The 26,360-nt window shown below is 40.0% G+C and overlaps 1 protein-coding gene across 2 annotated transcripts in view; it reads left to right on the forward strand.

Annotated features, from left to right (window-relative positions):
- Positions 1-26,360, forward strand: part of smchd1 (structural maintenance of chromosomes flexible hinge domain containing 1) — a 93,640-nt gene that overhangs the window by 18,731 nt on the left and 48,549 nt on the right. For both annotated transcript variants that reach the window (XM_007900936.2, XM_042346889.1), the window contains exons 11-28: positions 560-677; positions 1,957-2,140; positions 3,465-3,662; positions 4,892-5,005; positions 6,434-6,540; positions 6,926-7,008; positions 8,332-8,445; positions 9,307-9,384; positions 9,469-9,588; positions 9,699-9,843; positions 11,368-11,467; positions 11,776-11,848; positions 12,063-12,202; positions 14,222-14,356; positions 15,334-15,561; positions 15,784-15,932; positions 16,928-17,016; positions 24,418-24,536. In XM_007900936.2, coding sequence (XP_007899127.1) covers positions 560-677; positions 1,957-2,140; positions 3,465-3,662; positions 4,892-5,005; positions 6,434-6,540; positions 6,926-7,008; positions 8,332-8,445; positions 9,307-9,384; positions 9,469-9,588; positions 9,699-9,843; positions 11,368-11,467; positions 11,776-11,848; positions 12,063-12,202; positions 14,222-14,356; positions 15,334-15,561; positions 15,784-15,932; positions 16,928-17,016; positions 24,418-24,536 — 2,294 coding nt within the window. The remainder of the gene's footprint in view (positions 1-559; positions 678-1,956; positions 2,141-3,464; positions 3,663-4,891; positions 5,006-6,433; positions 6,541-6,925; positions 7,009-8,331; positions 8,446-9,306; positions 9,385-9,468; positions 9,589-9,698; positions 9,844-11,367; positions 11,468-11,775; positions 11,849-12,062; positions 12,203-14,221; positions 14,357-15,333; positions 15,562-15,783; positions 15,933-16,927; positions 17,017-24,417; positions 24,537-26,360) is intronic.

A 26,360-nucleotide genomic window follows, 5' to 3' on the forward strand; every position in this document is an offset into this window, starting at 1 on the left:
TAGCGGACTCACATTTACCTTTGACAGCCTCTTCCTCTTTATATATTTATAAAGACTTTTGCAGTCTGTCTTTATGTTCTTCACTAGTTTGCCCTCATATTCCATTTTCTCCCTCTTAATCACTTTTTTGGTTCTTCTTTGTTGATCCTTAAAGTTCTCCCAATCCTCAGGTTTACTACTCATCTTAGCTGTTTTATAAGCTTCTTCCTTTAACTTTATACTTTCCCTAACTGCTCTAGTTAACCACGGTTGGGCCACCTTTCCCGTGGCATTCTTATTCTTCAAAGGAATACGTGCTCGCTGGGAATTTTGAACTATCTCCTTAAAAGTCTGCCATTGCTGGTCTACTGTCAAATCCTTAAGTCTAACTTCCCAGTTTATTTTGGCTAAATCCTCTCTCATACCAGCAAAATTGGCTCTACTTAAATTTAAAACCTTTGCTTCGGACTTAACTACTTCTCTCTCACTTAATGCTAAATTTTATCATATTATGTATTAGTATCTCTAATTTAAATTCTTTAAACTAGTAGGTGAATATTTGTGTCTATTTTTGTCTCAGATGTGATGGATGATGAAGATGAAGACTGCTTTTCTGTTGATAAAGCTGCAAGAGGGAAAAGGCCAATATTTGAATGTTTTTGGAATGGAAGATTAATTCCGTACACCACAGTGGAAGAGTAAGATACTTTGTTACACCAGTTAATTCAATGTCTTGTTTTAATTGTATGTTTGATATTAAAAAAATTGGTCATTTAATCCACGACTGTCTGTGGGACACTGCTGTGCAAAATCGGCTTCCGCATTTCTCCTGTAAAATATACAGTCAATTCACTTTACAATATATTCTGTGAAATGCTTTGAGACGTCTCGAAAATGTAATAAGACACTACATCAAATGCACAGATTTTTATATATTATTTTAAATTTTCCCCTTTGTAGATTTTAGTTGAGGATGGGCTCCCAGACCTCTGCCAGGACAATTATGTGCACAAGAATCTCTGGGTCATTTCATTTTAAATTGAGAGGATTCGCTCTGCTGTCTCTATTTTTTGCAACCTTCCCACATTTTTAACCCAATCTCCTTTATCCCTTTCCTCCCTCATCTGCTGTATAAACCCAAAATATGCTCCCTGCTGATGGACATCCTAAACCTGTCTTTGTCCACCGGTACAGTTCCCACATCTTTCAAAACCGATGTCATCAATGACGCCCACGCACCACCCCCACCCCAACTCCTTTCAAAAAGTCTTCCCTCGACCCATCCTGGTTCCCTTGCTACTTATCTATCTCCAAATTCCCTTCCCTCTCATAGGTACTGGAACGAATCGTTGATTCTCAGCTTTGTTCCCATCACTCCCTGCAAATCGTTTCCTTTACTCCCAGCATGAGTTCCCACCAATCATCCTCTTTGACCACGCCTTAAATCATCTTTATTTGACTAGATCAGAATTGGATTTTTCCACTCCATAGTATATTTTGAATTGTTAAGTTGTTTGCAGGTTTTATTAGTGTATTTCAAAAATGTATTGTGGATATGAAATCTAACTATCATAGTCTGCAGCCTCACACTTTAGTTAAATGTAGTTAGAAGATGCTTTTGGATTAAATAAATCTAATATAATCAGATTCTGCTCCATAAGGACTACTGGAGTTGTAACATTTTAATAACCTGGAATTTGTATGTTTTAACAATTTGTGTTCATGGATACAGTACTTGATGATTACCCAATGTTTTTGAGAGGGAGAGAAAGAGACAAATAGATTCTAAAATACTGTATTCAAGTTGCATGTTTGTAAAATGTTATAACGATAAAATCATCTGGAAATAATGTTGTATTCCTGATAGAATATTCTTCAAAATTGTTACAAAGTGTTTTGTATATGTTATGAAATGTATTGGTTGTTGCTAAAAATTGTATCCTAAAGTTAAGTGGACAATTGTTTTTCTTTTTCTAGCTTTGAGTTTTGTGCTCCTCCCAAAAAAAGAGGATTGGTACCACTAGAATGTTACAACAGGATCTCGGGTATACTTTTCACCAATGATAAATTTCAGGTCAGCACCAACAAGTTGACGTTCATGGATCTAGAACTGAAGCTGAAGGATAAGAACACTCTTTTCACACGTGTTGTGAATGGCCAGGTACTGAAGTTTATTTCATTTTCATTCTTAATTTAAGGCAAACAAAAGTACTAAATTGTGGCAAATTTTATCAGGTCTCCCTGTTCAAGTAAACATTAACCATCGCATGATAATTCAAAAAAGGGTAGGTTCTCTTTGGGTTTTGGCTAACAATGCTCCAGATAAATGGATTATTAATTTTGTGACAATCCGTTCAACCTTACTTTGTGCAAATTGGCTGCTGTTAGCCTAACAGTCAACTAAACTGACAGTAATTACTTACAATGTGATTTAAGGTGTTTCAACTTTAAAGATACTATATCAAATGAAGGGATTATTATATATTGCATCTTGAATACCTCATGCATTAACATTTGTATCAAGATGAAGTTTCTTGGGCAATATTGGTATCGATGGATGCCATGATTAGGGTTAACTCCCGCATAATGAGACTCATGGACTTGTACTTTAAACTGTATTGGTAGCACTGTGACCTGTCTTAAGAGCCCTTTCGATTTTCTTGATTAGTCTTTCCACAGACCTTTGTGAGGTAGACAAGTCCTTGATGAAAAATGTTCCTGTTGCTCGCCACTCTTGCTTATAACTCCATTGTGTAGAGACTTCAAGCAAGCTTGTTTCTTTTGTTAGCTAAGTTCTTTAAAATAATAGCTATCATTAAATATCAGACTTTCAAATTGCTCATTAGTGTTGTACAGATATGTTCTCTGGACTGCAGGTTCTTTGCTTGTGGATATCCTAAGAAAGAGGAGATGGGGAAATGATTTAACTTTTTCTAGATCCATGTGGTTGTGCATTTTCCTATTTGCTTGCATTCTTTTAATAATAATAATATTCCTTGAATTTGATATAGAACTTTTCACATCTTCTAGTTGTCTCAACTGAAACTGTAAACTGAATTGACTGTATATTTGTGTGAGAAATGCGACAGCCAATTGCGCAAGCAGTGTCCAACAAACAGTTGTGGATTGAAGTGACCAATTTTATTATTTTTTTACTTTATTATTGAGGCTCTATGAAGCCCTTTGAGACTTTCTCCTGATATGAAAGGCAGAATATCAGTGTAAGATTGTTGTTAACTAATTAAACATCACCTCCTATTTGTGTTTGGTAAACAACAACATTACATTTGTATAGTGTCTTTTGCTGCACTGTTTTTTTAAGCTTTATTGCCTAATCTTTACATTACTATTGAATTTTAATTCTGATTTATGTTTAAAAGTAATTCACAATTTTTCAACAGTGATTTGCATACATTCCATGCTAAAGGTTTTTTGCACAGGAACATTTTAAATTTTTTGTTGTAACTTGCCATTTAATCTTTTAGGAGCAACGGATGAAAATAGACAGAGAATTTGCTATGTGGCTCAAAGAATGCCATGAAAAATATGACAAGCAAATAAAGTTCAGTGGCTACAGAGGCACAATTGTAAGGTCTGATTTGCCATCTAAAAGAATGCAGGCTCCTTGGGCTGTATATGCAGCGATTGAGTGGGATGGAAAAACATTCAAAACAGACCAGTTGGTGAGTTATATAATTTGAAAAGGCTGAAATGCTCAAGTTTTGACAGTAGTTGAAACTGGAAATTACTGATCTTGTTCCCTGAAGTCTTTTGAAATGCACAATCATTAGCAGTGATTTGCCATTTAAAGGAAGCATCTTGGCACAGTTATTGAATGGGGCAGGAAAATATTTAAAACGGGATCAATGATGAGTTATATAATGTAAAATGGAAGAGAATGCTGGAGCATGGAAATCTTAAAATGCTTCTTGTATTTGCTTGGTGCATTTTCAATGTTAATTATTGCCACGTTTAGTTATTTTAAATGTAAAATAAAATTGTAGAAGTACTTTTTTAAACGGAAATTTGCAGTTTAGACCAACCATAGATATGATCATGTGATCATTTATTGACTGTAGATGTTTTTAAAGTTAACTGTATGTTTAAAGTAAAAGGATGTGGGGGAGTGGGGGGCGGATGAGGTAAGTAGGGTCTCCTTGGAGCTAAACTGGGGCGGAGGGTGCGAGCAATGAGCAGGAGCCCGTTGCCATTCAAGCAGAGTCGCTGGGTGGTGGAGTGGGGAGGTTGGCGGTCCTAGCTGGACAAGCAGCAGGAAAACTTGTCAGACATTGCTATCAATGGCAAGCTATGCAGTTTTAGCTGAATAGACTCCAGCAGTACCCCAACACACACTCTGAAGTCCCCAAGCCTTGGCTCTTGCCAACTTCCGCCTAATGCATTCCAGAATTAGGTACGTAGCATGTATCCCTCCAGGAAGAAAGTGCACATTCCATTCCAACAATCTACCTATGGGATTTCCATGTGTAGGTGGGATGCATGGAAATCTCAGCTTGGGTTGGATACTCTTAAGCAGGTGATGGGTTTCCGCATGTGTTAGACATCTGGCTGACCCCCCAAAAAGTAAAAGGATGTTTATCATACCTGTACAAAATCTCTATTACTGTAGTAAATACTGTAGTCTATTTATGAATACCTTTGCTTGAAAACAGGAAAAATCTTGTTTTTGATACTGATTACTTCTGAATATTAAAGTATAGAATACAATTTTTATTTTAGAATGTAAACATAGGCTGTTAAAATTAATTGGAAATCTGAATTTAGTGGACATCTCCACTGTCTGATCAACTGGAGAATGAGTGTGAAATACCAATGCAAGTGTAGAGACATTTTAAGTGCTCCTTTTATTATTTAAATGAACTTCAGGATGTAATGCTACATTTCTTTTTTCTAGGTTAAAACCATTAAAACAGTGCCAATAATCTATGGAAGCATAGTTCGTTTTCTTCTTTACGGTGACCACGAAGGTGATGTGTTTTCAACTGGAGGAGAAGTTCAGATAGTTGTGGTAATATATGAATAACAATCTGACAGAATTTCATAGTTTAATCATGAAACTACTGTGTATATAAACTTTGTCATTTATTTTAATCCATGATTTAGATAGCAACCAAATGAAAATTTATGCATTCAGCCATTAATTCTAAAAAAATACATATTGTAGCTTTTGTTTTCAAACAAATCAGGAAAATGTCATTATTTCTAAACTAGTGACGCCATCAATTAAAACCTGTGGACCACCTCTTAATTCCAAAGACTTGGGAGAAAGCCCATGCCTGAAGCTGTAGAGAGAGAATCCTAATAAACAGCCTTTTATGTGGGAGAGAAAAAAAATTCCTCTGTTTCTCATCTCACTTGAGGCTTGTTATTTTAAACTTATGTCTTACTCAAACTTAGTTCTGCTCTTCTTTGAATAGTCTTTCTATTGTACCACTGCCTCGATTTTAAAGGTATTATTGTGTCTCCTTCCCCCCACTAAACATGATTTTCGTTCAGATTTTTAGAATTTAGAGCTTTAAATCCCTGAAGTATCCTTACACTCTAAACCTTGCTTTATCCAATGGATCAATATGTTGCCCAAAATAATGTTTTTTTTTCAAAATGTGATCTATACAAGGTTAGAATTTCTTTCTACTTTCATTCAAATGCCTTCAAAGGACACTAGAAATTGATTCGTTTTAACAACTGCGGCTATTGGTGCATGATAAACAATTCTTCAAATTATTTTCCTCTCTTCCATTACTAACACACAGCTCTAACAATCATTTTCCTACATTTACCTACTTTAAAAACAATTTGCATTATTGGTCCATGTCTTTTTGAATTTTATTTATCTTGAAAATTTTAGGAGGACTGTAAATTAAATGTTGGCAATAATATGAATTTCATTGGCCTAGGTGTTGACATGGCTGTTTTACTGTAGGAGCACAACATCTAAGCCAGATCTTGCAAAGGGCTCACTTGATCTTTTTTGGGAGCCGTCACCCTGGCTGACTCTTAGTGTGTGTGTATTTGAGTGTCAGTCATATGCATGACAGTTTGATGTTTGTTCTCCTGACTGGACCTGTTTAAATAATGATTGTGTAAGCAGAAAAAGGTCTTGGCTCAAAGATGCCTGATGTTTAGGCTCCACTCCTGATTCAACAGCAACCAATCATGACAAACAGTGTGTATGATATACATACATGGAATAAAAGCCTGGGAACATAAGGAATTTTAAAACATAATGTTTAGGCTGCATATAACTGACATTCCCAGGGTTGGCACTGCCAATTGATTGTGGTTCATCGTATAGCAGACGACTCAACATGAACCCAACAGAAAAGGGATTCAACAGTTTTTCACGACTTTGTAGTGCAGATTTAAACGTAATATGTGGATATGGTGACTAAGTTACTGTGGCTTAGTGAACTATTTACTTTATGTTTCCACCTAGGAACCCAAAGCCTTATACGATGAAAAGAAAACCATTCCAATTTCTAAACTGGATAGAACTGCAGCTGTTTTTATGATCAAGAAATACATAGAAGATGAAATGGCAAGGTGCTGCACATTTATATTTATCGTTTATTATTTGGTATTTGAAAGGAGTCTTTATGGCTGTCTTGCCTTTGGGTCAGAAGATGTGGGTTTAAAGATCCATGTTGGACTTAATCTCATAGTCTAGGCTGATGTGAAATGTTATAGGCACTATAGACCCAAAATTTCATCAGCTCTTAGTCTATTGAAATTACATTGTCTTTAAATTTAAATACTTATTAAATTTGTATTCAGATTGATATATGTACATATACGTTTTGCCCACGAAATATAGTGAATTCACTTTACAGTATATTCTATAAAGCGCTTTGAGACGTCTCGAAGACGTGATAAGGCACTATATCAAATGCACGGATTATTATTTATTCCTGGCATTTGTTTAAAACAGGCTCCCTGACAAACTGTCTGTAACTTGGCCAGAAGGAGATGAACTTAATACAAATGAAACCAGACCAGCAGGGGTACCCATAGGTAAGTAGAAAAATTCTTGCAATTTTTTTTATTTCATAACTTCTCCAAGTAAATGTGGTAAAAGTTTGAGCAGCATAGTCACAGATTTACTTCTGTGGTACCCTACATAGTTCACTATATTTAATTTTAGATGTTTCAGTGTATCTGATGTATGTGTATGCAAAATTGCTCTATCATAGAATTACATATATTACATATAATTATGTAATGTATAGATAATTATTTGGGGAAGACAAGTTTGCAGGGGTATGGGGAGAGAGCGAGAGAGTATGATTGATTTGGATAGCTCTTTTGAAAAAGCCAGCACAGACACAATGGGCTGAATGGCCTCCTTCTGTGCTGTATAATCCTATGATTCTATCAATCAGCAACAACAACAACAATATTACATTTGTATAGCGCCTTTCACATTGGGAGGACAAGGCACTGGACAGTATACAGCATTTCAATCACATAGAATATACAGCACAGAAACAGGTCATTCGGCCCAACTGGTCTATGCTGCCGTTTATGCTCCACATGAGCCTCCTCCTGCTCTTCCTCAACTAAGCCTATCAGCATAACCTTCTATTCCTTTCTCCCTCATGTACTTATCTAGCTTCCCCTTCATCAATGCATCAATGCTATTTGCCTCAACTACTCCTTGTGGAAGCAAGTTCCACATTCCCACCACTCTCTGGGTAAAGAAGTTTCTTCTGATTTCCCTATTTGATTTATTGGCGACTATTCTATATTGATAGAATAGCCCCTGGCCCCTGGTTTTGGTTTCCCCCACAAGTGGAAACATCTTCTCTATGTCTAACCTATCAAAACCTTTCATAATTTTAAAGATCTCTATCAGGTCACCCCCTCACCCTTCCCTTTTCAAGAGAAAAGAGTCCAAGCTTGTTCAGCCTTTCCTGGCAGGTGTAACCTTGCAGTTCCAGTCTTATTCTTGTAAATTTCCTTTGCACCTTTTCCGGTGCCTCTATATCCTTTGTATAATATGGGGACAAAACTGTACACAGTACTCCCAAGTCTGGTCTAACCAAGTTCGATATAAGGTTAGCATAAGTTCCCTGCTTTTCATTTCTATCCCTCTAGGAATGCACACCAATGCTTGGCTTGCTTTTTATGGCTTTATTAACCTGCATCGCTACTTCTAACGATTTGTATATCTGTACCCCCTACGTCCCTTTGCTCCTCTAGCCCATTTATATTCTTATTCTTATATCAGAACACTATTGTGCAATTCCTTAAGAGAACTGGCTACATTGGAACTGACCGATATATCTACTCGTTTAAAATTTTCTATCTCACTTTACAAATACTTTTTACTTGCAGGTGCAATGAGGATAGAAATTTTAAATAAAAGGGGTGACACTATGCAAAAACTTCCAGGAACAGTCCAGGGTGGATCTAAAAAGCTGCTGGTTGAACTGAAAGTCATCTGGCACTGTAAGTATGACACAATGATTGAAAGCTTGACACTGGGTTTCCTTGGATTATTACAATTTTGCATGTAATTAGTTTCAGATTTTATAATTGTGAATGACTGTACACCCTGGTTTCCTCAAACTACTAAAATCAATGATACTCACTATATTTAAACATTTTGTTTTATTCTGTACACGACTCACAAATTGTTCCCCTGTGAGGAACACAATATCAATGCAAGTTGTTTGAATTTTTTTTGAAAATTGTGTAGAAGTATGAATTTCACTATGGAATATCAACTGATTGAGCAAGTATATTCTGTGGGAAATGCAAGTCAACTTCATTTTCCTTGAATTGTTCAAATCATTCTTGCCAATTCTTTCAACCTCTTGATTCAAATAGAAGTTATATTATTTACCCAGTGGCATCATCTCTAATATTCCTTAAAGAAATTTAACATAATGAGTCCATTGTCTAAAGTGACCCCTAATTCAGCAATACATTTCTTCTCAGAAGGCACAGTTTGGCTACCCTTGTATTGCTTATCCGTGCTTACTGTCTACCTTTGGTAGCAATGTTACTCGGAAAACCTGTGCTATTTAGATTTGTGAAAAGTAGCAGAAAAATATCCTTCATTTGGCTGACATTTTGCTCAGAATGGCATTTAGTTGCCAGACGGAAGTAATGCAATGCTTCTCCTTCAATATCCATAGGGTAATGCATCTAAATTATATAGAGCATCAACTTTATTTCAACAGTGGAAAAGGCCATCTTTTACTCAAGTTACACATTATGAAATTGTGCAATAATATTGCTAAGGTCAGTAATTAAGCTTCTGTTACTTTTATAGATGAGGTGACAGATTTTGTTATTGTATTATAGCTTCCACCGGTGACAAGGAAATAGTTTCTCACATCAGTCAGCATGGTGGTAAATGGCCATACTGGTTCAAAAAGATGGGTGAGTATTCTTAAGACATTTTCAATAAATGTTCAACATTTCAATATAGTATATTTATTCAAGGAATATTCTTCGATTTTTCAGAAAATATCAATAAACTTGGAAACTATATGCTGAAACTGCAAGTGGTGTTGAATGAAAGTAATGCAGACAAATATGCAGAAAGGCCACTACCAAATAGGATTTTCAAATTCACTGTCACAGGTAAAGAAATTCCATTGTTTCATTTGAAACCATACATCATCGCTTTTTGTTTAATTAGGTTATACTGTACGATGGAGTTAATGCTTAATCTTTTTTCTTGTTTTTGTAAGAGGGCAAACCTGATAAATTTACAGTCGGATTGCTGGATCCTCCGTTTCGGATTGGAGTTCCTTTCAACATTCCTCTGGACTTGCAAGATGAATTTGGGCATTCCACAAAAATGTCTTTTGGTATCAAGCCAATTCTGGAGGCAAGGTATTATAAATATCAGAAATGTACAATTTAAATGGTATTATGAATACATTTCAATTCAGTAACCATATTGCTTCTCTAGTTAGTTTGTTCCCTTCTTCAAGTGTCTGAATTTCTGTACCATTTTGGTGTAGAAGAAAATTGGAAGGCTTAGAAGGAATTCCTTTACTCAAAAGAGTTTGAAATTCATTATTAGAAGTTTCCCGTGAGGCTATTGATAGAATCTTTCAAAAGGGAATTGGAATAAGCAGCTGAGCAGTAAACATTTAGTGATATCGGGAGAGAGATGAAAAGTGAGATTAATAAAAGAAGATTCAGAAAAATAGGTAACAGTTGCACAGACGTGATGTGCTGAATGGTCCCTTCTGTTCAGATCGTTTCTGTTCTGAAAAGTACATAATATAGAAATGTTATATTTAAAGCATATGTAGTAATTACCATCATTGTATTTACCTAACTAAACAACTGTAAAACTAGCCACCATTCTCCCTGTAGATTTACGCTTACTGTAATCTATATAATGTTAGTTGGATAGAGCTGAAGTATATACTAATAAAGACTAAATGGCTGTCTGTGTGTCTGTCTGTCTGTCCGCTAAGAACGCAATAACCAATTGACATAGAGCCCAATTGACGTATACCTCATTGGAATGGTCTTACATGGACATATATGTTTTTGGAGATCTCCTATCATTCATGAACTATGTTAAAAAGTGTTTTAATTATACCCCAAAATATGAGGTATGCATAGTATTCTGCATCAAAGTAGTGACAGGAAGTCACACACCCTTCTAGAGAGATACATCGAGAGAGGGAAAGAAGGGATTGGTGGAAAAATTCAATGCTACATTTTTTAAATTAAATCTCTCCCCCTCCCCCCAAAAAATATGCTGAGTCCCTCAATCTCTCGAGGGTAAGGGTGAGAGAGGGTTTTTTGGGGAGGGATTGGGGAGAGAGGAATTGTTATATGAGTGAGTGTTTCGGGAGGGAGGAGAGAGGGTTAACGTAAAGCCTGAGGCCTGCTCAGACTGACTACGTACCAGGAGCTGAGAGAGAGATCCCAGCACAGCTCACACAACGCACGTTTGTCCGCCAACAACCGATTGACGTTATATTATCTCATTTATACCTCAATAATTTATATCTCATCGTAAAGATCTTGCTTGGGGAAGTGTCATGGGCATATTTTTGGGGGAGGATCTCCCATCGTTGATGAGCTATGGCCTAAACAAGCTCATCACACATGTATGGCAGTTTTGCTTAAGGTGTACACACCGTGTTTATGGAATGTTAAATGGTTTGTGAGTTGCACTGAAATCTACATTCCATATTGGACCTTTGATTGCAAGCTGCAATGGGTACAGATAGTTGGTTATAAAAATTGTTCAATGTCAACTCTTAAATTTTCTCTTTTTGATCTAGTAAGCATATACTTTACCATCAAGAACAACTTAAATGTTGCAGTGATTGCTACAAACGTTTGTGTATAAGGTGACAATTTCTTTATATTAAAAAATATATCTTGCAGTGGATTGGAGCTGCGAAATGAAGGCTTTATGTCAAAAGGGTCCACCTACATTATTAAAGGTGCAACAGCCAAGGGCCATGTGAACAATTGCCAAGGCAAGGTATGTTGAATTAATGAAACCACTAAAATTGGTCTTATTTTTGTTCAATATAATAATAATACATGCATGTGATTATAGTACTTTTCACGCCTTCTGAACGTCTCAAAGTGCTTCAAATATATATTTATTATATTGCAAATAGAACACTGAATGTTGGTAAGAGTAGTCCAAATTTATAATTTTTAAATGTACTGTTGATTGTCTTTATTACCACTGAAAGTGAGTAAATGCTACTCAACAATTTCAGTAAACTGCTATCTGTATTATGAACATATTATCCTGTTTATCGTTGTATTATTGTTTTACAGAACTTTAGTCTTAAAGTAATTTTGCCTGGATTGAAAGAAGATTCGCAAACATTAAAAATTAGGCTTTTGCCTGGTAAGTTTTTCAATACTTATAGTGACTTAAAATAATCCTTACATGTCTATCAAACTGTTCTGGAATATAAATGGATTATAAAAATAATAGTTGAGAATCATTCTGATGTGAATGATTGAATAGTTTTTAAATCTTCTGGGGGAACATAGCTCAAATTGGAAGGAGTTATTCATTGCTGCTTCAGACCTATAAACCTAATAACTGTTCATTACAGGGCCACCTCGTGAGCTCAGGGTACACCCTAGTTCTAGCAAAGTAGTCATTGAAAATGGCACAGTCTTTCCTTTCCAAATTGATGTGTTGGATCAAGCAAAAAATATTACAGCACAGCCAAAGTTGGTGATTCATTGTAAGGTATGTTAGTTTAAATTTGAAGAGTTATTTTTAACTTTTGATTTGCTACTTTTGTTCGCTTTTCCTCACTCCTCTAATGGCCTTCAATTTTATATCTGCCGAAGTCCCTATTTAAATTTCCTGTTAAATCCACTTACATTTCTCTGCACTAGTCATATTAACAATTCTCAACTTGTAACACCGATACCGAACTTGCCGGCTGTCGGTCAAAACTTTGTTTCCCGTGCCTACCTCAAATGGAAGACCGCACATTTGCACCCCGACGCTCTTCATGCCTTCCCTCTCAGGTGTGTAACTTCAACGTCATAGTGAAAGTCAGCGGGGAGACAGGAAAGAGCATTACCTGATCACATTGGAGGGGGTAAGGAATCTCTGATCACATGGAGAGTGAAGAGGACCCTTCACCACATACGCACTTGTCAGCTTTGAAGCAGTATACGCAGTGCTCCAAGCGAGACAATCGCGGAACCTAGCTCCTTACCCATCCTGCGCACTTGCCGGCTGCAATGCCGAAGGACCTCACAAACAGTACAGAACAATGAACAAGTACGAAAGGCGAGGTTTTGGCCAGACATCAGGCAACTAAACACAAATTAGTGACAAGGACCTATCAGGAGAAGTACCAAATTCTCCCAATTTTGCAAGGCAAATCATGAAATGAAAAAGGACATTGCCTCCAAATTTGATTTGAAGCCACAGACTTTGAATGGTTACCTCTAGAACAAGAAGAACATTAATTATGCCACTGAAACATGCTTGATTGTACCATTCATTGTATAGTACATGTTTTCTGCACACTGCAGTACTGTATATGGAAAGATTGAGCTACCATAGCTTTACTATGCATGGGTTAAACATGGTACATAAACCTTGCCTTAATGTCACCAGCCAGTTCAGAACATGTGGTGTATTCGTTATGTGTAAGTCATATGAAATCCGACTTACACATAACTTTACATAAGTCATATATGATCCAATACAAAATTACATTTGTAAAGTGCCTTTCATGACGGGAGGACATCCCAAGGCGCTGAACAGTCAGGGATTAGGAACCGAGTGGTGGGGTAGAGGACAGAGGTTAGGAAGGTGACAGAAGGCATGGTAGAAGAGGAGGGTCTTGAGGTGAGGTGTGCCTTGAAGGAGGCAAAGGAGGGAGCAAGGCAAAGCGATTGTGGGATGGAGTTCCAGAGGGTGGGGGCAGAGAGGCTGCAGGATCGACCACTGATGGTGGGGCGGGCCAGGCAGGGCACTTGGAAAAGGTCGGAGTCTGCTGAGCGGAGGGAGTGGACGGGTTGAAAAAGGTTTAGCAGGTAGGAGGGGGCAATGCCGTGGAGGGCCTTGAAGGTGAGGACAAGGATTTTGAGCTCGATCCTCTGAGGGATGGGGAACCAGTGGAGCCATGCAAGGGTGGGTGTGATGGCATCATGGAGCCTGATGCGGGAGAGGACACGAGCAGCAGAGTTCTGGGTGATCTGCAGGCCAGTGTATGGTGATAGGACTTGTGCAAGTTTGACATAACTCATACTTTGCATAAGTCATATTAAATATATGGTCCCAACTGATACAACTTATGTCAGGTTTACTGTACTTGCTACATTAGTGGTTGTTCTTTTTAATTAATTGGAATAAAGGAAATTGAGAAGTCATGCAATTGAAATCCTGTGACATTATTTAATCGTTAATTTGGATGCATTGTACAAGTGGAAACCGTTTAAGTATTGTTTGTTGTTAAATGCTGCAATCCTATTCAAGACAACTTTCAGTTTTTCAAGAAAAATTAATTACAGTAAAGAAGCAATTATACTAATTGGGACCAGCCACATTGTTGATATGCGAACAATGTGGATAATTGATCAGGCAAAATACAAATGGGCTATAGTGCTATCCAAACAATTCTTCCAACAAGAGTTATGCTGTTCGTATAATTCCACATTCTGTTGGTCTATTTTCTATTTTTCTCAATCTCCCGCCTTTGTTCTTATTTTGTTTCTCATGTAATTGTACATTATTTTCTTGCAGTTTCTGGGTGCACCAAACCTGCCTGTTTATACAGTGGACTGCAGCAACACTGGTACAGGAATCTTAACTGGCCCCGTGATACACGTACAGAATATTAAGAAGGACCAAACATTGAGAGCGAGGTTTGAGATTCCGGTAATAAAATATTTTGTCTAAAGACTCTTTAGAAACTACAACAACTACTTGCATTTATTATAGTGCTCTTTAAGCTGGGCAGAGTCTCAGAGCGCTTAAAATCATTTGGTTCAAACTGCAGTCAAACTTCTTAAAGCAACCACCTCTATTCAGCAACCATCTGATGTCAACAATCACCCTAGCACAGTCCGGACAGATTTTCCATAATAAACAACCTTTATTCAGAAACCACTTGTCTAACGCAGCCAGTGGACATTCTTTTTTAGCCCAGTCGGTATACAGACACCCTTTTTAGCAGCTAGTTCCAGTCCGATGGGCTGCTCAGTGTGGTGTTGGCCCATGCTAGGACTTCAGTGGGAGTCTACACGTGGGGTCCCTATGAAAGTTTTGGCCCATGGAAGCAGTAACGATTTGGATTTTGTAATTGATTTATTACTATATTAAAACTAGTTTGATTTAGGAGTTTGCATGCACTGAATTTTTCTATACACTTACAAATTCTACACAACAACAAACCCTTACTCAGTGGCCACCCTAATTTATAGGCCACTTTGGTCCACTCCCATAAGCAGTGGTGAAAACAGGTTTGACTGTATAAGATTGTGGATTGTATTTAAGTGGTTGTGATCTCTTTTATAGGACTTTGAACGGTAAACTGGAAATAGTTTTGCAAAACTATTGCAAAAAGTAGTTTTGCTGGCTACTTTATTGGAAATTGTGTACAACAAGTGATTTGGCCTAACTGGTTGTTAAATAAAGGATAAATAAAGAACATTAAATTGTATACAACAAGTGATTTGGCCTAACTGGTTGTAGTGGTGTTTATATTTCATTCCTTCCTAAACCAAGTTCCTTTCATATTTATGCCCCTCCCTGCATCTTGGACTCAACAAGTGGAAACAACCTATTAATTCCCATCTTATCAACTCTTTTTCTTATCTTACAAACCTTTAAATTTATATCTGTTTATCCCATAGAGCTGTAAAGATGTGTCACCAGTGGAGAAGATAATCAAATTGCTTCCTAGCACTCATGTAGCCAAACTCCAGATCTTTGTCCAGGATGGAGTGAAAGCTGTTCCCATCAAACATCAGGAGGAAATCAACTGGATTGCTGCTGACATCATTCACCATCTTATCTTTCGAATGTATGATGAGGGTGACCGGAAAATTGTAATAACTACAGCACTGGCTGAGAAAATCAAGGTAGCTTATATGGTTTTTTGTTAAATTCCAAAATTGATTGGAAAATTATGATTTTATTCTTGTGGGTTTATTATTCCCACAAAGTTTGCTAAATTAAAATTCCACCAAAGTCATTGTTTTTTTACAGTAAAATAAGCCAAAATTTCATACGGGTTTTGTTGAACCCCTTTTTTCCTAACATTTCAGAAAACAAAATAGACTATTTAGAATTTTTTATTTTAGGTCAACTGGACACCACGGATAAATAAAGAACATTTGATTCAAGGATTATTGCCTGACGTAAAAGTGCCAAGCTCTGTTAAGGATGTACGATACTGTCAAGTCTCATATCAAGATGATCATGTTTCACTGGAAAGTGCCTTTACAGTCAGGTAATAGAAAAAGATCTTGTCTTTTATTTCCAGACGTTCCTGCTCTGTTCCTTAAGAGCGGGTCAGGCAAGCATTCTATGTCATTTTAATTTGTAGTTTAATGAAGGTATTGGTATGCGATGTATAGATAACCGATACTTTCAGTTATTTTTAGAAAACTATGAGAAGGTTAAAATGATCTTTACCTCCTCCCCTACTAAACATAAAGGTGTTGCTCTAAGACATGCTTTGACATCAATGATAACTGAGTGCCTAAGAATCGAGGTAACTGGTACCTGGCTATATAGAAAAGAAAGAAGGATTCTATCCTACATGTATAGCTTTCAAAAATATAACTAGTGGGTGAATTTGAACAGAAAGTACTCCCACTACATTAGAATTTTCTTCCCCTTTTTAAGCGGGGTGTAGATTAGTCGTGTATACAACAACAACACGATTACATTTGTATAGTGCCTTTCATGTTGGGAGGATGTCCCAAGGCGCTGAACAGTGTACAGCATTTCAGTCCCAAGCTGGGGTCAAGGGGGAGAAGGGAGGGGAGGGGAAGAGGGGTGACTGATAGATAGAGAACCAATGGAGTCGGGGGAGATGGGGGTCACGGAGTTTGGTGTGGGAGATGACACGGGCTGCAGAGTTCTGGGTTGTCTGCAGCCTGTGGGAGGAGTTGGAAAGTACGCCAAGCAGGTATAAGTGTATAAGGGAAGATTAGATTAGAGGAATGATTGAGGGAATAAGTATATATTGAACAGGTTGATGCTAGAATATATTATTTATTTTCAGCAGTGGCACCTGCAACTTAATCCCTTTTAAACTTGCATGTAAAGTATAAACGGAATATCTATCTGGAAAGGGAATCTGTCAGACAAAGCTGTAAAGATTTTTGTGTTCAGAATGATAGAATATTATTGCAAATAGTATAACCGCTTAAAAGTAAGCAGCTAAGACATTTTGAAGAAGCAATGTTTTTTAATCTGCAGTTTTTAAATCTTTTTTAGACCACAGCCAGATGATCCCAAGCTTCTGAAATGTACCTTGAAAGGATTAAGTACTGTGCAGATGGGTGAACAATTACAAGGAGTAATATGTAAGTGGATTTCAGTTTTGAAATAAGATGAAGTGGTGCCACTGATGATGACCTGCTGCTATACATAAGCATTGTTTTCAGGAAATGTAATAGATTTCTCTTGAAGAGCATTTCCCTCAAATAATGTAGTCCAGGTGACTGAAGGAATAGTTGAAGAGGTAGGTTTTTAAGGCGATTGAAAATGGGGAAGGGGTGAGATTAACATAAGAGAGGATGTTTGATGGTGGGTCAGGGTTTCTGAAAGCTTGACCATTGATGGTGGCCCAACGAAGTACAGAAAACACAGTACACCTAAATTTGCTGAGCGTGGGGAGCGAGCAGGTGAGTGACATGGAGAAGGTCATAGCTAGGGAGATGCAAGGCCCATGAAGAGATTTGTCGCACCTCAGGCGCTGACACCATCAGCATCCAAGGCTGCACTCTCCACCTCTCAAAGCCGGTCAGGAACCTCGGTGTTTTGTTCGACCCTGAGCTGTCCTTTCTCCCTCACATCCGCACCACAACTGGCACCGCCTTCCATCACCTCCGGAACATCGCCAGACTACGGCATTACCTCACCCCTCACGCTGCTGAAACCCTGGTCCACGCCTTTATCACCTCAAGGCTGGACTATGGGAACTCTCTCCTCGCCGTCCTTCCCGCCACCTCCCTCCACAAGCTGCAGTTCATTCAGAACTCTGCAGCTCGTGTACTGTCCCGCACCAGGCTTCGGGACCACATCACTCCCACCCTCGCTCGCCTCCACTGGCTCCCTATCCCCCAGAGGATCGAATTCAAGATCCTCATCCTCACCTACAAGGCCATTCACGGTCTTGCTCCCTCCTACCTCTCCAACCTACTATCCCCCTACCTACCTGCCCGTACCCTCCGTTCCTCTGGCTCCGGTCTGCTCCACGTCCCCCGCCCCAACCGCCCTACCATCGGTGGTCGGGCCTTCAGCCTCTCAGCCCCCAGGCTCTGGAACTCCATCCCCCAGTGCCTTCGCCTTGCTTCCTCCCTCTCCTCCTTCAAGGCCGGTCTCAAAACCTTTCTCTTTGACCGTGCCTTCAGCTCCCCTCTCGACTCTCTTCCCCCTCCTCGCTCCCTCCCTTCCCTCCCCTCACCCTGACCATTTCCCCCCTCCTTGCTCCCTCCTTTCCCTCCCCTCACCCTGACCATTTCCCCCCTCCTCGCTCCCTCCCTTCCCTCCCCCTAACCATTTCCCCCCTGCTCGGGTCATGACCCAACTGTGCAGCGCCTTGGGACGTCCTCCTGACGTGAAAGGCGCTTTATAAATGGAATCTTGTTGTTGTTGTTGTTGTTGTTGTAATGCACCCGAATTTTGAAGTGAGGATTTTGATGTTGATCCACTGGAAGACTGGATCCTGGTGAGGACACGTGTGATGGATATACAAGCTGTTTTGCTGGTGAGGATGCGACAATACAGTTTTGTATGAGTTGGAGCTTGTCGATGGTGGAGCTGGGGAGGCTAGCAAGGAAGGCTCTTGAAAAGTCTAGCCTGGAAAAGTTAAAGGCGTGAATGAGGGTTTCAAAAGCTTTGGGTGGGTGTGAGACGAGTGATGTGGTGAACTAGTGGAGGTTGTACACTAGTTCAATGAGTTGGAAAGAGACATTGGGTGGAAATTCTGAGTCGACTTTTAGTTTCTGCAGCTTAGTAGGCTTTCATGTGGTTTAAGTGAATGAAGTAAGTTTTGATTTATCTATAGTTACTTATTCTTTGTAAATGGACATGAGACTTCAGTCAGAGTTCCTACCTAACCTATTCCTTTTTTTGTAACCTGTTCTTGGTTTTGAGTTGCTATATTTCAGTGCTTTTGCTGTTTCTTATATGTTCAGTGTCGTCTTTCATAATGGAGTCAGAAGTGGTCAATTTTAGACAAGCATAGGGTTTTTGATGGGACAGTAGGTCTTAGTGAGTTGTCCCCATATAACACCTGTGGAATAACCTAATTCCAGCTGTACGTGAAGTTTGGAGCCAGGAAGACCATACTTTGCTGTTGACGTTTGTTGTCATTCATTGCAATACAATTATGCCTTATTTTTAATAGCTGCAATACAGCTATATTTCCTGTTGGTGGTAGTGTTAAGCTGATCGAAGTAATTCCAGTTAGTGGTCACAGTTTATCTGGTGAGTTAATAGTACTGAACACCCAAAGCACCAGGTGAAATAGTTAATGTGTGAGATATAAATAACAGAACAATCCAGTCATTTGATGTTTCTAGGGTTTCTGCACACATTAGGGTATTGCTTGTCATTCGACAGGGAACGTTTTCCTTAAAAAAAGATTTAATTCTTTGGAAGCCAGATGACTTTTGCTCTCTTTATGATATTACTTTTAAACTTTCATTAAGAGTTATTTTCCAACTAATTTCGGCAACAATTTTATGGCGTTTGCCTTGAGTTAATTATGAATGGCTTCCTACTATGGCACTTTATGTGCTTACAGGTGCTTTTTTCCTTTAGCAGGAACTTTTATTCTTCCAATTTTGTTTTCACTGTTCAAGGTAGTTCTAACATTCAAGGTGATACTATAGTTAGCTTTACTGTTCGTTTATGTCATGAATATCAACTTGTTTTAAACCAGCCACATTTCACTGCAGCATTGATTGCCATAGAGACTTATTTTGTTGTTATTGACCACTTTAAGCTGAAGCATCAGCTAGTTTCATCGGAGCATAACTGAAAAAGTGATTTCAATTGCAAATATGCTTGCAATTCATTTATTTCACGAGATCTCAGCTAAATATGGTGTGAAATCCTTCCAAGGGTAGGAACACTCTACAGCTGTATATGAATAGCTTTGTTGAGAGCAGTATATCCAGCAATTCACTTGGATTACCTCACAATGAGCCAGAATAGCTGGTTAATAATAATAATAATAATAATAATCCTTGCATTTGATATAGCGCTTTTCACGTCGGGAGGACGTCCCAAAGCGCTTCACAGAACACACTAAAGTGAATTAACTGTATATTTGTGGTTAAGATAGTTTGGGGATTTTTACCCTATTTTTTCTGGCCTGGATTCTCGTATTTTCAACTGATTTCTTAAGTGCGTTCCTTTTCAAGTTCCAATGACTTCCAAACAATTTTAAGGAGCATGAAGAGAACTTCCAGGTTATTACAGAAATTATTTTAAAATTGGCATAAGTGATCTTGAACTGCTAGTTATTTCAACAGTGTCAGCTAGTTACATTAGAATCCTTTGAAGGGAGAAGCTTCTGTGAGTCTGTTTTTCATTTAAAACAAAATGCTGCTGGAATTTATATAATTTTGAAAGATTGGTGAACTATGCATTTTCTGGTGATAAATCTACATATCTTGAATGGCTTTCAGAAGTGAACATTTCTAGGCAGCAACTCTCATTTCAATTAAAGACAAATGAATTTAATTTCTTGGTGCTGAAGTTCTGCTGGTCATAATACTATTTCTACTGAGAGGAAATATTGCCTTTCAAAGAACATTGGTGTGAAGTACAAAGTTTTCATTGGTCTAAACAGTTGTGTCCTAGAGCTGTAGCTGTCCACATTGCAAACCATAAGTTAGCAAATTGCGTAGTGAATTACATCTGCTTGTATTCTTCCTTGGCAGGAAGGGACCCACCAGGGAAAAGTTAGAACGAATAAGATGGATGCTTGGGGCAACATGCAAGAAGCTACATCTGGAAAACATTTTAGGAGGTAGCAATTGAACCAAGTGTGATTGTCTAGGCTAGTTAGCTGAAGATAAATGCTTTGGGACAGTAGGGCTTCCTCTTGATAAAGGAAACATTTGGAAACTCACCATCAAAACTGCACCATTTAGTTTACTTCTGTATGTGTATGTCAAACAAATAAAAGTTGTAGTCTTCATTCTTTTAACATGTTGAACCACCCAGCCCTACCATATTTCTCTCTTCTGACCTGCTGGGCTTTAGATCTCCCTTTGTTTTGATTTTTCAAGTTTTCGGTGCTCTCATTAGAACTTTATGCTGCTTGCTTCTAGATAAGTCACAAAGTGAAGCTACATTAAAACAGTCAATGAGCGCCGGGCCGCTGAACTTACCTGCCTCAAATCTGGCCTAATGGTCCACCGACAAATCTGGCTGGACCTCCTCAAAATCTACCACTCCACTCTAGCCTCGGCCAAGTCGTCCTTCTACTCCAGGATAATCCCAGAGGCGAAGAACAACCCCAGGCTTCTGTTTTCTACCACATCCCGGCTCCTCCGTCCCCCCTGCCACCCCGTGCAGGTCATCTCCTCCAACCTTTACTGCAAGGAGATGCTGGATTTCCTTGAATCCCAAATCAAGGGAATCCGCTCCGTGGTCACTCCCCCTCCAACTTCCACCCACCCCCCACCCCTTCCCTCCCACACTCCGACTCCTACCCATCCTTCCCTGCACACCTTCGTACCCGTTTCCCCATCCTCTGTCACCAAACTCATCCTGTCCCTGAAACCCACCACCTGCTCCCTTGACCCCATCCCCACTCCACTCCTTATCTCTCAGCTCCACCTTCTTGCCCCACATATCACAGATTTCATCAACCTGTCCCTCTCCTCTGGCTCTGTTCCCATTCCCCTCAAAACTGCCATCATCACTCCCACTTTGAAAAAAACCCTCCCTTGATGCATCGCAGCTATCAACCTACCGGCCCATCTCCAACCTCCCCTTCCTGTCCAAGGTCCTTGAAAGAGTTGTCGCCTCCCAGCTGCGCTCTTTCCTCTCCACCCATGCATTATTCGAACCCCTTCAGTCGAGTTTCTGTGCTGCCCATAGCACAGAAACCGCCCTGGTCAAGGTCACCAATGACATCTTGACCATCTGCGACCAGGGCTCCCTCTGCCTCCTCGCTCTCCTCGACCTATCGGCAGCATTCGATACGGTCGACCACGCTATCCTCCTCCACCGCTTGTCCTCCCACCTTAACCTTCAAGGCCCTGTCCTTGAGTGGTTTAGGTCGTACCTCTCCCACCGTCTTCATTTTGTTTCCACAAACGGCTTTTCCTCCACCCCCCGCACTGTCTCGTGCGGTGTCCCTCAGGGCTTTGTCCTCGGTCCCCTCCTCTTCACCCTCTATATGCTCTCCCTTGGTGACATCATCCGCAGACATAGGGTTAACTTCCACATGTATGCGGATGACACCCAACTCTACCTTTCCTCCTCTACTCTCAACTCCACGACCACCGATGTCCTGACAGCCTGCCTGTCCGACATCGAGTCCTGGACGAGAGACAACTTTCTTCAGCTCAACGTACGTAAAACTGAGGCCCTCCTGATTGGCTCACGTCAGCGCCTCCGCACCTCAGGCGCTGACAGCATCAGCATCCAAGGCTGCACTCTCCACCTCTCAAAGCCATCAGGAACCTCGGTGTTCTGTTCGACCCTGAGCTGTCCTTTCTCCCTCATATCCGCGCCACAACTGGCACCGCCTTCCATCACCTCCAGAGCATCGCCAGACTATGGCACTACCTCACCCCTCACGCTGCTGAAACTGGTTCACGCCTTTATCACCTCAAGGCTGGACTATGGGAACTCTCTCCTCACCGGCCTTCCCGGCACCTCTCTCCACAAGCTGCAGGTCATTCAGAACTCTGCAGCTCGTGTACTGTCCCGCACCAGGCTTCGGGACCACAACACTCCCACCCTCGCTCGCCTCCACTGGCTCCCCATCCCCCAGAGGATAGATTTCAAGATCCTCATCCTCACCTACAAGGCCATTCACGGCCTTGCTCCCTCCTACCTCTCCGATCTACTATCCCCCTATCTACCTGCCCGTACCCTCCGTTCCTCTGGCTCCGGTCTGCTCCACATCCCCCGCCCCAACCGCCCTACATTCGGTGGCCGGGCCTTCAGTCTCTCAGCCCCTAGGCTCTGGAACTCTATCCCCCAGTGCCTTCGCCGCCTCCTCCCTTTCCTCCTTCAAGGCCGGTCTCAAGACCTTTCTCTTTGACCGTGCCTTTAGCTCCCCTCTCAACTCTACCCCTTCCTCGCCCCTCCCTTCCCTCCCCTCACCCTGACCATTTCCCCCCTCCTCGCTCCCTCCCTTCCCTCCCCTCACCCTGACCATTTCCCCCCCTCCTCGCTCCCTCCCTCCCTTCCCTCCCCTCACCCTGACCATTTCCCCCCTGCTCGGGTCCTGACCCAACTGTCCGGCGCTTTGGAACGTCCTCCCGACGTGAAAGGCGCTCTATAAATGGAATCTTGTTGTTGAGAGCATCTCAAAAGGGAAATATCCCCAGGTTATATTTCCATGTTGTATTGCAGTCAGTATGTTACCCAATTTTGAAGATTGAAGAATCGAGAAGAAAATACAATTTCTTACTTTAGGTTTTGTACGTTGTCTGGTACCATCCGATTTGTTTTTTTAAGTAATAGATATATGGTATGTGATGACCTTTGGAAGGCTAGAAAGATTTGTGATCTGGAGCTTGATCTATTTGTTGTCTAGACACTATGGGGAAACCCCATGATAATGCGTTTGTCTATCTCCAAGCCAGTATCTCCAAGCAAGGTTATAACAAAACTTGAAAAAATGACTGTCGTCAGGACCCCACTGTCATGACCTGGAACATTGTGCAATGGATCATTGTGAAATTGAGCACCTCTGTTGACCATAGGAACATAGGAATTGTGAGACGATCAAAGACCAAGGTCCATCTAGTCCGTCTTCTACTATCCTGGTAGTTGCATGCTACAATAATGGAGATGTTGACAGCATTTAATGTGTATGAATTTGTCTACCAACACAGGGGAAAGCTTTGGGAACCTTAAATCCAAAGTTACCTAGTTCTTCTAGGTGCCCCTTACATCGTGAAATGGATTGAGCAATTCTCCCTGTACTAAACACACATGTGCAGCTGACATAAAGTGATATCAGCAAAAGCTTCTTGTACCTATGTCAAGAGTAAATTGTGCTGCAAATTCAGTAGACCCACACTGTCAGAGAAACCTGTGCTCAACCTGGGTGCTATCAGATTGGCTTCCCTGTGTAGCTGTATTTGGTGTTGGACAAACATCATCTATGATATTAGGTTTTGAACTTTTCAAACATATCTGGTCATATAGATTTTATGCACTGAGACCATAATATGTCACCCAATTAATTATGCAGCATTTATAAAGTACCCTAGCTGTGGCTTTTTGAACAGACCCTTGCAGTTAATGAACGGGTAAAAGATCAAAGACAGAGGACTAGATCAATCTAACAATGTTTTGCAACTAAACAAAGAGTAGAGCCCACATGCAAATATCCGCATTAATCCATTGAGATCATCAGAATCTGAACGAGTGAACTTTTCTGGTCAAAACATTTTTGTAAGCATGTTTTGTAAGTTTGATGTTGATCTAACTTCACATTCACAATTTAATATTTTTATAAATTTGTAAACATGAATGTAACATTTTCCCTTTCCTTACAGATGCAATAGTCACTGATCGCCATGGAAATCAGATTCAGTCACTGAACTCCTCCTGTATAAATGTATTGGGAATAGCTGGAGATGGACTTGACAAATCTAAACTGAATGTTACTTGGCAGGTACAATACATTTTCATTGTTTGACAAATCTATTTAGAGTCCTGTAGCTCAGTGGTTAGAGCACTCGCTTTGCAAGCGAGAGACCTGAGTTCAATTCCAGGCAGGGCGAAACCTTGGGCAAGTTTCCTTACTCCACACGCCTAATAATAATCCCTCCAAAAAAAAACAATAATAAATTAGTCATTTTCAATCTATGACTGTTTGTGGGACATTGCTGTGCGCAATTGGCTGCCGCGTTCGCCCACAAATATGCAGTCAATTCACTTTACAGTGTGTTCTGTGAAGCGCTTTGGGACGTCCTCCCGACGTGAAAAGTGCTATATCAAATGCAAGGATTATTATTATTATGCTTAGGAGCAGATGTACAACCAAACTGAAAAGTTGATGCTGCACAACCCTTTCCAGAATTTGCCTTTCCTAATTATAATCTTAAAGGAATTGATATTGTCATTTTATTTATTCATCTGGACTGGGGGGAGGGATTTGGGTCAGTCCTCATTTGATATTAATAATAATGCTTACATTTGATATAGTCTCAAACCACTTCATTGAATATATTGTAAAATAGAGTTTAGTACATATTAAAACTTTCAAGTTGTTGGGTCCAGGATCTTGGGTTGGGTGTACATCAGACACTTATTTCTTGTCTTGATCAACTTAAAAGTTCTAACTGTCTTGGTTTTGATTTTATGGTTCCCTCTACGAAAGGGAAGAGTTGTTTACTGTTTAATTTATTAATTCCATTCATTATTTTAAATAACTCAATCAAATCACTTCTTAATCTCCTCTGCTCTAAGGCATCTAAACCCCAGTCCACCAAATTGCTAATCATAGCTAAGCCGCTACAGCCCAGGTATTATTCCAGTGAACTATCACTAGACTCCTTCCAAGACTTGTAGATGTTGCTTAAGACTGAATGCAGTAATCTAAATGAGTTCTGACCGGCATTCTTAACGCCATAAGAACATAAGAAATGCTAGACGAAAAAAGACCAAGGTCCATCTCGTCCACCTTCCTGGCAGTCGCATGCACGTATGTCCCAAACTACCTATACTATATCCCATAATGTTATTTCGTGGAGTCCTGTAGCTCAGTGGTTAGGGCACTCGCTTTGCAAGCGAGAGACCTGAGTTCAATTCCAGGCAGGGGGAAACCTTGGGCAAGTTTCCTTACTCCACACGCCTAATAATAATCCCTCCAAAAACCAAAAACAATAATAATAAATTGGTCATTTTCAATCCACGACTGTTTGTGGGACATTGCTGTGCGCAATTGGCTGCCGCGTTCGCCCACAAATATACAGTCAATTCACTTTACAGTGTGTTCTGTGAAGCGCTTTGGGACGTCCTCCCGACGTGAAAAGCGCTATATCAAATGCAAGGATTATTATTATTATTATTTCCTAAAAGAAAACTATCTAATCTGTGTTTGAAAGAATCAACACTTACTGTTTTAACCGTCTCCCTAGGGAACCTGTTCCACAGGTTCACTATTCGCTCATTGAAATAGTATTTGCGTAGATTTATTCTGAATTTACCCCCCTTCAATTGCAGGCCGTGTCCTCTGATTTTACTGTTCTGGACAAGTTGAAACAGCCTGTCATGATCTGTATTGTCTAGCCCCTTCAGAGTTTTAAAGACAGCAATCATATCACCTCTCAGTCTTCTCTTTTCCAGCATGAACATGCCCAAATTACTTCGTCGTTCCTCATAGCCCAAGTCGCTCCTCATAGTATAACTCCTTACTTCCATTATTCTAGACAACAACAACTTGCATTTATACAGCGCCCTTCATGCGGGTGCAGCACTTGGGACGCAGACCCCT

Source organism: Callorhinchus milii, unplaced genomic scaffold (genome assembly GCF_018977255.1).
Source record: "Callorhinchus milii isolate IMCB2004 unplaced genomic scaffold, IMCB_Cmil_1.0 Scaffold2, whole genome shotgun sequence".
Lineage (NCBI taxonomy): Eukaryota > Metazoa > Chordata > Chondrichthyes > Chimaeriformes > Callorhinchidae > Callorhinchus > Callorhinchus milii.